This window comes from Anarrhichthys ocellatus, unplaced genomic scaffold (genome assembly GCF_004355925.1).
Source record: "Anarrhichthys ocellatus isolate YVR2014 unplaced genomic scaffold, GSC_Weel_1.0 scaffold8, whole genome shotgun sequence".
In the NCBI taxonomy this organism is placed as follows: domain Eukaryota; kingdom Metazoa; phylum Chordata; class Actinopteri; order Perciformes; family Anarhichadidae; genus Anarrhichthys; species Anarrhichthys ocellatus.
The window spans coordinates 72,446-85,156 of record NW_022280038.1 but is presented as its reverse complement, the minus strand read 5'-3'; the positions used below and the strand labels follow the sequence as shown (position 1 = coordinate 85,156).

General features: G+C 41.8%; 1 protein-coding gene across 4 annotated transcripts in view; it reads right to left on the bottom strand.

Annotated features, from left to right (window-relative positions):
• Positions 1 to 2,856: 2,856 nt before the first annotated feature.
• mctp2b (multiple C2 domains, transmembrane 2b) overlaps positions 2,857 to 12,711 on the bottom strand; it is a 33,890-nt gene continuing 24,035 nt past the window's right edge. For 3 of the 4 annotated variants that reach the window (XM_031848537.1, XM_031848540.1, XM_031848538.1), the window contains 8 exons: positions 11,435 to 11,554; positions 8,430 to 8,543; positions 6,958 to 6,999; positions 6,255 to 6,287; positions 4,928 to 5,037; positions 4,538 to 4,647; positions 4,041 to 4,138; positions 2,857 to 3,154 (listed from right to left, as the gene is read on the bottom strand). In XM_031848537.1, coding sequence (XP_031704397.1) covers positions 3,116 to 3,154; positions 4,041 to 4,138; positions 4,538 to 4,647; positions 4,928 to 5,037; positions 6,255 to 6,287; positions 6,958 to 6,999; positions 8,430 to 8,543; positions 11,435 to 11,554 — 666 coding nt within the window. In that variant the 3' untranslated portion in view covers positions 2,857 to 3,115. The remainder of the gene's footprint in view (positions 3,155 to 4,040; positions 4,139 to 4,537; positions 4,648 to 4,927; positions 5,038 to 6,254; positions 6,288 to 6,957; positions 7,000 to 8,429; positions 8,544 to 11,434; positions 11,555 to 12,711) is intronic. The other variant, XM_031848539.1, reaches the window with a different exon arrangement.

The following is a 12,711-nucleotide window of genomic DNA, read 5'->3' as shown; positions in this document are numbered from 1 at the left end:
GGTATCTGACGCAAAGCCAAACAAAACACAGACAAAAAGGCCAACTTAATATTAGTGTATTGGTCTCTCTCACAAAATCATTTTGCATCTGCTCTGTCAATCAGAGCTGTCGGCTGCTCGTAGCTTCAGGCTCTTCTGGATCGAGGGCTTTGATATTGGCCTGCTCCGGGAAAACACAGTCGCCCCACAACCTCTGGGCAGCAGCCCAGCTAGTGCACACGGTGCCTGTGATTTACCTGGACTCCGGCTCCCTGAAGGATTGTCTATGGGGAGCTGCTCACACGGTCAAAACCAAATCATTACTGAGAGTAATGACAAGTCAAACATTTTCAAAAATTAAAAACTCACGACGAAATGGTTGATCACAGATAAGTTGGAACAACTCTTGGTTCTGTGGGACTGTAGCCAACACATTTAGTGTGTGTTTACTGATACTACAACAGAATACTAAAACATTTGGGAAACATCCTTATTTGCTTTCTTTTCGGTTCCAACGAAGCAGACTGAAAAACCCTACTTTATTAAAACGCATTAGCGGATTAACAGTTGCTAACGAGATATCAACAGCAATAATGGTAATGATAATAATTCTCAGAACAATTTCATGATGAGCGATGATGCTTTGAAGCGGAAAAATATCACAGAAAGAATGAAAAGATATGATCCAAACATTCTCTAGGATTTCAGTGTGCTGGTTAACCATATTTTTGATTTAATGCCATGCCCTATAATACCCTTTTTCATGAACATTTGTATGTTATCATTCTTTCATTTAATTTAATTCCGATACAGAGGGTGAAGTGTCATAGAAATCGAGCCAAAGTAAGCAACAAACCAACCAACCAGGCTTGCTGTCAGTGTGGAAACTGCTTCCTGCTGCTCTGCAGTTTGCTCACTAGCAATGTTTTATGCTGGTAACCAGTTAACCACTATGTCGCCCATTAGACCCCTTCGTGCCATCTCCCCCCCAGACACACACACACACACACACACACACACACACACACAGCTGAGCATTCTCAGGTCGGATATTGAGTTATAACAAGTCTTTTGAGACCGATCAGCCGCTGTATTTGTGGCTCATCAGAATGCATGTGCCACATCACGTTAGTCCCCACGTGTGAACCGTGATTTTACTTGGTAATTCTGAGGCGTCTGGCTGCCTATACATATTCATGCTGAGCCTATAGGTGTCAGATTGAGATGTCCTTCCTGTGTCCTTGACAGCGGGTTATTAATATTGAATACCTAAGTCAACATAACTAGATGAAGGGATATGCAGGTCATCGTCTGCCACATTCTCTATACCCTCTGTCCTCAAGACAATTGGACAAATCATCAAATTATTTGATATGCTTTACACATTGTGTAGGATATTATTTGTGTCTTGCATTGGGCAGCTATGGGATGTTTAGTTTGTTTCTCTGGAGATAGTGTTATTTTAAGTATTTCTCAAACAATCCAGTGTTAATAGACAGCAACTCTAAATGCTGACATCTTAGGTTTCTAATCCGGTCAATCATCAAATGTTAATATAAATATTATGGGATTTTGTAATGTATTGCATGAGAGCACTTTTCCTCTAATTTCACTCATTTAAGAGGCTGAGAGCCCACGCGCTCCGACTTAAAAGCCATAAATCCCAGGGTATTACTCTGAACGGCAACATCTTAACTAGTCCAATTCTCCAATCCCTAAATTGGTGCGGCTGTTGTTGCTCGTGGCTGGTTTTAAAATCTTTCCTCCTGCTCCTGAGCGGTGTGTGCAGCACGGTACCAGAGGTTTGTCTGGCTGCCGTGCTCGATAGCATGCTGGCTGCAGGCATCTCGTCACAGCAGCTGAGAGGAGGTCGCCGAGGTCCCCCTGCTCGCGGCGACGCCCGTGGGCCATCAACACAGCGGGGAGCCCGGGTGCTGGTGAGGTCTCACACAGCCTCGCTTCATGAAACTCTAATGAAGAGAGGGGGCTTGGAAGACGTGCTGCTAGACGCCCACAATCCTGCAGCACGGGGAGGAGGAATACGGTGTGCAGGGGAATTCAAAGAGACGCAGTACAGAGCTGAGACACAGAGGCAGAAAATATAGCAAATTGTAATTGTGTGCATTTATTGCTGTTAGAAATGAGAGATACAGTCTTCATCAGTGATTGTCATTAATAAATAAAGTTAAGAGTGTACAGATCTGGTCCCATCCCATTTGCAAGCAAAGAATAGAACACCACAGAACACAGTGTCCCCCCCCCCCCCACACAGGATAAATGAAAATGTAAACCTAAATGTAGGCACTCATCTTTCATGTAAAAATAAGTTCATACTGTCACATTGAAGTAAAATCAGTCAGTCAATATTGTATGCGCATACCTCTTCATCTACTTTAAAAGGTTAATGTAAGAAATAAGAGAAGACGATGCATAATATTTGCTACCAACTTATGTTTGCTGTATGGACAAAGGCACAATCAGTTACCTCAATTCATCGTGTTTAAAACCTTGTACTTTAAAATGCAACGATTTTGTATGAAAAAGCCTCATGATGACTTGCACTTTTTAAAGTAACCCATAATGAAATTAACTTTCATCCCAGCAACAATGTTATTTTTTTCCAAATTTTTGGAATGCAAGTATAGACTATTATAAATTAGGGAAAAATATACACACAAATGTTACATACCAAACATATAGATTCAGTATAATACAAACTGATGTTTCAGCTGGTTTCAGGAGGACACAACCTGGGGCCAAGAAATATAAAATAAAGCAGCTTCTGATTGATTGGCTTACATTACATTAGTCATTTAGACGCTTTTATCCAAAGCGACTTACAATTCAGATTCTATCACAATTCTACACCGTAGGCACAGCTACAGGAGCAATTAAAGAGTAAACTGTACAAACAACACAACACCTTCCATCTTTCAAAATAATATTACATATTGCTCTTCTGTAATCTCTGCGCGGTCCTCAATCTGGACTTCTTTGGCAGAAAAGTCTTTGGGTGCTGGTTGATACGAGCGATGCCAAGCTGTGTATCACCACAGTGAATTAAGATTCAAACCTACCGCACCCCAAGACAGGCAGATCCTCTGGAAACTGTTTTTGAGTAGAAGGTCTACAAGAGTTATTTCTTCCTGCTGCCTTTCATCTCACTGTAGTGAACCTTTTAGGAAATAGGAAACAGAGTCACTCAAAGAGAATAATAGTGGGAAGTTTTTAACCAATCAGGCATTACTTTTTGTTCAACTTGTAGTGCTTTTATTTAATAACTATTGCAAGACAAATAACATTTTCATTGAAGTGTATGATGATTGTACTGCCGCTACTGAGCAGGATGACCATAGTCATTGCACAGACAGGATAACAGTGGTCAGCTGAGAAACTACAGAGAGTCACAGTCACTAAACCCAGAGGCCCAAGGGCATCCGAGGAGGAGAGGGAGGAGGCAAATGGGGTCAAACAGCTTAGAGGGAGCGAGAGAGAGAGAGGAGGGTGAAGAGGAGAGACTACGACGGGTAAAAAGAGAGAAGACAGAGAGGAAATAAAGGAAGAAGAGAGGCCACACATGGAAGAGAAGAGAATGTTTATACTTTTTTTTTTTTTTAAAAAGGGCCAAAAAAAGCCAGCAATGCAAAATCCTGCAACCTTCATAACAAAGTGTTGTCATTTTACTATTACAGTGATGCAAATTATTCTAGAAAATCAGCTCAAACTTATTTTGTTTCTTTTTGGTGGATGTGAGTTGGAGGAGCTACAGTGTGCAGACTGATGGGGGGGGGGGGGGGGTTCATACAGGAGACACCAGCAGCAGCGTCTCCTGTCCCGGCCTGGGAACAGCCTGCCCTGCAAGGCAACCAAGCAGCAGACCTCCACCAGGGATGTATCACGACCGAAACACAACAGAAATTATACGGGGCTACATAATTATACAGATGAAGCTAATTATACAGACACGAGTGATGAATGCCTGGGAGTTGTTTTAGCAAAATGCAAAGCTAGTGGGCTCTGGGATTTGGGGCTTCCTGGCCGGCTGATCCAGTGGGGCTTACCTTTTGCACATCTGAAGGCACCCTCGTCAGGAAATCAAGCACCTCATTGTTGTCAATGCTGTACGGGTTCCGTAATTTCTTGGTGAATTTATTGATACCTAAAACAGAAATTCACACCAACGTATCATTAGCACTAGTCTCTTGTGGCTGCGCTCCTCGTTTCCACACAAAGAAATACCTGCGGAGGAGACTCACGCGTACGAGTACTACGGCTTGAGCCTTTTTTCTTCTTTTACTTTCACTTTTTAGGCTCAAAGACTTTTTACACTCAAGTCGTTTAGACAATAATCCTATCCAGTTGAGACTTTTAACAATAGGATACGCTTCAATACATACACTACCAACATTATAAGCAGCTAATGTAAAGGAGATAATGGGGAAGAACTATGACAGCAAATTATAGTGGACGGATGGGATGATGCACTCAGGTAAAATAAAGACAAACACACACAAAAAACATACAAAATACAGTCAACATTATAGAAAGTGAGACTCACCCCATATTAAAACTACATAGCGAACAGGGACGTAGTATGTAAGGAGTGTTGCAATGACAAAGATCAGGAAAGCCAGGCTGGACAGGAACGGCACCGACCAGTTGAAAGTGCTGATAAACAAAGATCATAAACATCAGTAAGTGTTGAGGAAGAACGTTTGTCCCAACTTAATGTACTGATTGTACATAAAATACAGTACGTAATAAACTGTAATCAAGGCCCCTCTAATGCCGACTTTTCTTTTCTTTAATAATCACGTGAGAGGAAAATTAAAATATTTAGGAAATAGTACATTTCATTATTACGATCCATTAAACACTTGAGATGCCTCGAGCTGAAATACAAATAAATGTGTTGAGCTGTAATTCACAACGGATCTTTAATTCATACTTTTTAATCCTCTCCCCAAAACAGGCAATCTCGTCCAGCAGGGTCTGAAGGGTGATGATTGTGTCTTGGACCATGTGGATTTTCTCCATCAGCCCTCTTCTCTCGGACTCCTACAGCACAAAACAAAACAAAATACTTCAGACAGTCCACAACAGAAAGTTCGGAAAGGTGTGTTAACTTCTCCTATTTACTATTTCAGTATGTATTAGTGGGGAATTTCATTGAGGGGAGAGTAGATCATTTACAGCAGCTAATTGTATTAGATAAACAAAAGTACACGTTTAAAAAATAAAAGGTTGGGCCTTCATGAATCTAATAAAAGGTTTGTGCTGGATAGATAGTTGCTATAACATCTGGTGACAGACTGTCAGACACGCAGCTCATTAAATTACTCTTGAAAGTATCATCCATACCAAATAGCACAGATTAAAAAGGAGGTAAACCATTAATACATGTACAAACAATTTTTAAAAAAAAGGACTTTTGTCAGTTTACATCAATGTAATTGTAATACAAAGATGATTTGGTCACAGCTAATTTCATAAACAAAAATAAACCCTTGTGAAATAAAAGGTTAAAGTATTATTTATCACACTGAATAAATAAAACTATTCTTTAGTAGATCAAATATGATTCCCAAAAATATCTTGATTTTAATTGGTTTGTAGTAATTTGCTTTTTCATATAAAGCTTTTACAGCTTTATCTGGTCAGAGATATCGGAGACATTCTCAAGGCCACAGATTTCCTCCCTACCAGACTTAATAATAATAATAATAATAATAATAATAATAATAATGCCGATCCAAGTGTCACAGAGAAAGACACCAAAACACTGAAAGACTCCTAAATGGCGCGAAGGATAAGAGCGTCTGCAAAATGTCAATGTACTTCAACAGCAAATTTAAAAAAGGCTTTTTCAAGTGAATGCTCTTCAGAAAGGGACTGGACTTAACATTATGAAAGAGACGAGGTACTGTTCTCAGGCTAGTCCAGATCCCAGGAGGGAAGAATGGCTTTAAAGTAAACCGAGGAGACCAGACTCTCTGAAGATCTCTGGAGCGAGAGACAGAAGATGAGACGGAGACGCGGCCACATGTCTACATCAAACACGGGGAGACCGAGGAAGGGTTAGAAGGACTAAAGAAAGGAGTGGGGGTGGTGGTTATCAGAGGACTGTTTACTGGCCAAAGCCATGGTCTTTGTCACCATGTGATCTCTGCGATATAGGTTTGCTTCTGCTCAGAAACGCTGTGAGGGATTGCTGGCTCACTGCCACCCAGACGTAGGAGACGAGCCTGGGAAAAGAGCTGTAGAGGGGATCAAACCTGGGATGTTCCACATGCCCAGTGACCATCAGTCTGGAAAACCACATGCAAGACAATTTAGTTTCACCTCAGTCAAATATCCATCAAACCTCCTCACTGCCCTAAACCACTTCAGCCATTTCAGGGTCATGTTCCCACTGAAACCAGTATGAGAACCACTTTACATCAGGACGACGCAGGCCACTCAAAACGTCTACAATAAACTGCTGTCATTCGGAAAGGAATATTTCACTGCCTAAAAGCATTGTCACACTTTCAACACCAACTTTCAAAACGAGCTTTGAAAAAGCATGTCTAAGTGCTGTCATTAGTTCCATATTGATGGTATTATATGGTGCGTTAGGCTCAGGGACTTTCCCAAATGCAGCAGAACCTTTCCCCCCCACTCCTCTATTAGCATATGAATGTGTTGTGACATGTGGAAACGGGCTGTTGAGGTCTTCATTAAGCCCAAATGTCTTTCGGTAAGTTTACAAAAAAAAATAAAAATACAACTTGTGGCTGGCAGGAACCACAATGCGTCTGAGGATTTAGTGCTGAATAAAAAGCTTAGTAAGAGAAAATCATAGATCATAGGCAGACACCTTTGTCAACATGTCCAAATAAAGCTAACTTCTTTTCTATTCACTGGCATATAGAAATACAAACGCTTAGTCAACAAATAACTGTAAAAAAACAACAACCAAAAAACATTTACACATACCTTCTCATCATCCTCATCTTCATCCCCCAAATCCATGTTGTCCTGAAAAAAAAAAAAAAAAAAGACCGGTATTTATAGAGTCGAGATTTCCTACACTGTAAACCTTGTCTCATTTTGACTCTGTATTAACTCCAGTGTGCTCAGGGGGTCGTCATCTGACAAAGTGCAGGGATCAGCAGTGACCCTGAGGTCAGCCTCCAAAAACACTCTGCAGGACAGCGGACTGACGGGCCATGTTGGCTTTGTTCACAACAAACCAAGGCAACGGAAGGACAACTCGCACTGCTATACCCAGAGTACGCGATGGCGGCAGTCATCAATGATTTCATATTAACAGTGGATCCCATGGTTACGTGTATATGAAAGGTGTTGCTCAAAGTGACAAACCCACAGAGAATTATCACCCGACTCTGCAGTTCCCGTCGGCTCGACTGAGAGTTTTAGCATCGTTAAGCTCTAGTTCTCTCTCACAGCATTGTTTTTGGCTGCACTTACACGAACCTTAGCATGCTTAATGCTCCCATTACCGGACATGCATGTACAATGATTTCAATGTCTCATGGTGGATCTGTTTGTTGTTGTAAACAGTTTAATATTCTGTAGTATTGGCTATACAGCATATTCATTAAGGCTGAATCAATTAGTTGATTGACATAATTAACCACCAACAATTTTGATAATTGATTAACAAAATTCAGAACACCTCATTGGGCTCAAAAAACTTTTTTCACAATTTTCTGGCTTTTAATATTCTGAACAATTCATTAATTAATAATGAATGGAGCTAATAACCATTATCGTTACAGCCCTACATGGTTGTAAATCAGCACATATTTCACATCACAATAAAGCACATTGTTGTCTGAACGGTGCACTGTGTATGTAATTTGCTATAACCTATATTCTGTGTCTAACCGTGTACAGTAAATACAGCTGCTACTCCACACAGAGCAACAGACGAGATGCAACATCCTTATTTTCTGTGAAACGGAGACCGGGCTCAGTGGGGAAAAATAGCACTGTGAATTTTGACCTTTTCAAAGCTGAGTGCTAAAAGCTTTGTCTAATTTGACCAGTCACAACAAGAAGAGGGCTACAGACCAATTACAGTGAAGAAGAGGAAGGACTCTGGACAATAACCAGAAGCAGACTTTAAAATAAAGAAAGTAAGTAGCAGTGTTAGTGAGGGACGAGCAAAGCAAATTAGCTGAGTCAATAATGATATGTTGCATTAGTCTATTCAGTGAGTTTTCTATGCTTATGTATTATGTGTTATTTTATTATTATGTAGCTAGGTGCAGCTAGTTGCTATGGAAACAAACCAGTTTAATTAGGAGAACAAAATGTGGTGGAGGTAGCTGTTCTTCTACTAAATAAAAAAATAACAAAAAGGAGTCTGAAGAGGAATCAGCAGGTCACTTGGCCGAAGGAGGAGAAGATGGACGAGGCGGACGAAGTGGCTCTGGACTCACCAAGTCCTGACTGACCCGACCGGACCGGATCTGTAAGTAGTTCCACGAGATGAGCAGCACCAGGAAGAGGGGCAGCATGTAAAACTCCCAGTGCCACACCGTCACCAAGAACACCTGCAGGTAGTAAGGCCACAGAGGTCAGATATCAGTGAGGTCGGACACAAGTGGGGGGTGGGAGTATGAAACAGGCTGCTCTTCATTAAGTCACATCCAAAGACATTTTCAATAGTTCCAGAATCCCCGCTAGCTAAAGGTTGATCCAATCTACTATTGATTTAATTAGCAGTGGTCAAGCTGATGAAGGCTACCCTGCCACTATCAAAGCTTTGCTTCCTACGTACATTTTCTGTTATTTTGCATACGCTGTGCAGGGCCACCACCCTGCTCAGCTGGACTGGGTCTCCCTCCACCCCCTGTATATGCACTGACATTAACCACATACGTCTAATTGATCTGCCTCTCTCATCTTGTGCACATTAAAGACGACCACGCGATTGACTGCAGCCACGGGGGGGGGGAGTCTGTGTGCGAATATGTCATTAATATCCGTAATGGCACTTGTTATGGACATCCCACCTGTGCGTGGCTCAGGTAAAATGGATAGGGGGGATAAAGGAAAAATGGCCTGCGACGGCTCAATGGCACGGCTAAATGGGCCGATAAAATAATCCCGTCGGAGAGGCAACGCCGGCCAAAATGGCAGAGCGCCACAAGGCGTGGGGAAGGGTTTACAGGTTTTTATATGCTAATATAAATAAAGTGGACATCTGGTAAAGACATCGCTCTCCTCTGAGGCACCAACTGACATAAAAGATGGCAGATCCTAACCTCCCCACCACCACCGCCACTACAAACATCAGCTTTAATGTGCAAAAAGCCAAGCATGCTCTTGTCTGTGTTATCACGTGCCAAAACAGGGCCTGGGAGAGGAGATGAAACCAATTCCTCGCTGAAAGGGTTATGTTTTATTAGAGAGGACTTTGTAATGACTGGGGGAGCCGGGACAGAGGGAAAGCCAAGTCACGCTTTGGTGGAAATGTATACCCAGCTCATAAAGATTGCGATAACTGCAGCCCATTTCGGCTTGAGAGGCATTACACAGTCTTCGACAGCAAAAAGAGCTCTGGAAATACAATCCAGATCAGAGAGACGGGTGGGGGGGGGGGGGGAGAGGACCTAGAGCTACTGAACTGAAGGGTAGCTCGGGGAAGGGTTCGCATGGCACGCTGGTAATCCAAGAGCACGGAAATCACAGACATCATTCGCAACATTCATTGTTTTAAAGCGGGGCCACGGAACGTTTGCTGAACGGCAGCTTCTGATTATTATGGATAATTATGGGATAATGCTAAAAGTGGAGAAAAGTCATAAAGTTAGTGAACCATAATATCTACCCAAACATTTGCCACCATAAGCTACTGCTCATACCAGACCAAGTAAGGCTGTAGCAGCAAAACCCCCCCATTGCATTGAGCAATAGTGCTTTTATTGGGGTTACTTTCCCCAATATATGAATTTGTCCCTAATAATTGTAATGATATCAAATGCTTATATATTATTGATGTTATATTTCAAAATAAAAGTTGCAAGTCATTAAAAAAAAAAAAAAGGAAAAGTTAAAACAGCAAGTCCCACTACCTTTTACATATGTGGTCTATTATAGTTCAATGGGTAGAGGCACCAACACTACCAGGACTGTGGCTTCTCACTGGGATAACCCCGTACATCTAAAGTATACCGCTCTGCACCAACGCGTCTGACAATCGGCAGATGTTGCAGGTATCCTGTCATGTAGAGCGAAGCTTTGCTCATGTGGAGATATTAAGCAGGCATTTATTTCTTCTCACTGAGGCTTGAAATGGCAGGGTGCGTTAGTGTGAAAACACGAGTACAGATGGTACTGTCTCTCAAACACTGAGATGCAGTGGGAGGACGTGTGTGCACATTGTGCGCTTGTTCATGCTTGCATGATTTGTGATTGAGTATGTGTGTGTGTGTCTGATCTGTCAGGCAAAACAACAATATTATCCCTAATAGTTAACTGTATATATAAGAGGGGGGGATTGGGTATTCCTAATGAGTTCTGTTCCATTGTGAGCACCTGTGCATTAACTAGAGTGTAAATGTTTTCCTTGTAGGCACTTTCTGATTACAGTTCACTGCCTGCTGACCCGGTCCTGGACGACACAGTTTCTAGAAGTCCAAGTGATCCGAAATTACAAATCTAAATGCGCGACTCAAAGCTAAAGCGTGGCTTTTGTTTAGATAGCAGCTCTGTGCTGCAGCTCACAGTTTTCACAGCAAATTGAACAAACTGTACTATTGGCTCACGTACAGTATCCCTTGATAAGTCTTTGCAAAACTTTAGTGCCATCTACAGGACGGTAGTCGCAAAAACGAAAAGAACTTTCCATGACCTTGATTGCCTGCATAGTTAATGCACAACTTGCTGTGTGCCATTTCAATCGAGCTATGATCTGGGAGAGAATGATGTCAAAAAGATCAGCACCCACTCTACTTTACAGTTTAAAGACAAGGCCTGAGAGGCTTCTCCCGTGCGTCTGTCTCCGCATTTGCTGAACACTTGTATTCAACAATGGGAGGATGGAGAATAAGCCTTATCTCTGATGAGCCTTTTAATTGGACTTCTGTCTGCATAATGGTGTCTAAATCAAACCGTGCGCAGATTGGATGGAGGGTTAATGAGTTGTCAGGGAAGTAGAACAAAAATAGACTATCTCGACTCCACTGGGACTCTACTCTCTCCAGCTGAGGCTTAGCTCTGGATCCACGAGACACACAAACACCGAAAGCATCCACTCCAGCGCTAGAGATGGGGCCGAGCCTGCGTTTCTGCTGAGCCCAACACCGCATTGATTAACAATCTCGCTGGGAGAGTTCAAGTAGGGGATAGCCAGACTGCGGTCGTCTTCCGCAGCTTGGGGGGGGGGGGGGAACAGAGGGTAACGCAGATAACATGTTGATAAGCAGTTAAAGCACTTTACCAGGAAGGCTAGCAGGCTCCTCTGAACGCTCTCCCACTGGAAGCAGCTTTTGATGTACTGCAAAGTCGACTTGATAGCCCTGAACAGTGTCTGAACGCGCAGCACGTTCCTGGCCAGCAGCTGAAAGATACAGATGAACACGCAACACACATAAATATTACAGTAGTTATGTTTAAAATGTGTATAAAAGTGCTCAAAATGATGTTTTATTGTGTATAGGTTGATACAGGAAAACATTCCTGCCCACTGCTATTAGACTGTACAATAAATCACCTCTGGCCAGATCATCCTTCACAGGACTACACATTGCTGCACTGTTGTGGTTTACTGTTGGTTGATCTTTGCACTACTGTTTTTACCTAGTTAGTTCATTTAACACTATTCTATTTTATTGTATATATTGTGCATTTTTCATACTTAATATTTTTACTCTGTTACTCTTTGCTGCTGTAACATACAAATTTCCCCCTGGGGATGAATAAAGTATCTATTTATCTATTTTTCCTTTTTTGTTAATTCATGCCAAACAGGAAACGTCCAGTCAGCTAGTGTAATAGTCGAGAAGCTGGTAGGTTTTGGCATGCATGAGCCATTGTGGTCAGGAAGCAAAAGATGTCAGTAATCTGACCTGATTTTGTCAACCAAGACTTTCAACATGAAAACAGAAAGAAACCCCGCACATTGCGATGAGAGTGCTCGGTGTGTAAGCCAATTTTGGCGTTAGCGAGCAATGTATTGTCTGACAACAATGAGTCTTTGTGGGAAGCACAGACAGTCAGGCACCCTGTCTCGCACCCTGTCTTGCACACTGTATATCAAACTAATGTAGCAGAACAGTGGACACAAACTAAGTCACAGTTGGGGTCAATTAAAGCTCAATTCAACTAATTCAGGCAAAGTGAAGGCGTTGGATTTTCAGAGAAAAGAAAAGTAAAACGTTCCAACTTGTTCATTAACCATGTTTTTTTTTTTTTTTTTAAATGTTTAGTTCATGAAGAGCCAATTGATAATAAACATCGACAACAACTTGTTTTCTACCTCTTAGCTCCTTTTTCAATTATCCCAGCATCACATGATTATTGTCACAAGTGCAGTGACCTCTGACCTTCGCCCTCTTTACTGTTGGTTGCTTGTAACGTTTAACACTATGGAGTTTAAAGCTCTAAACAATCATTTTCATAAGCAATGAATCTACTTGTACATTTCTTAAGTAAATAATTCATTGTTTGATCGATTAATGTCAAAAAGTTCTAACATCCTCGGACCCCTTGTTTTTT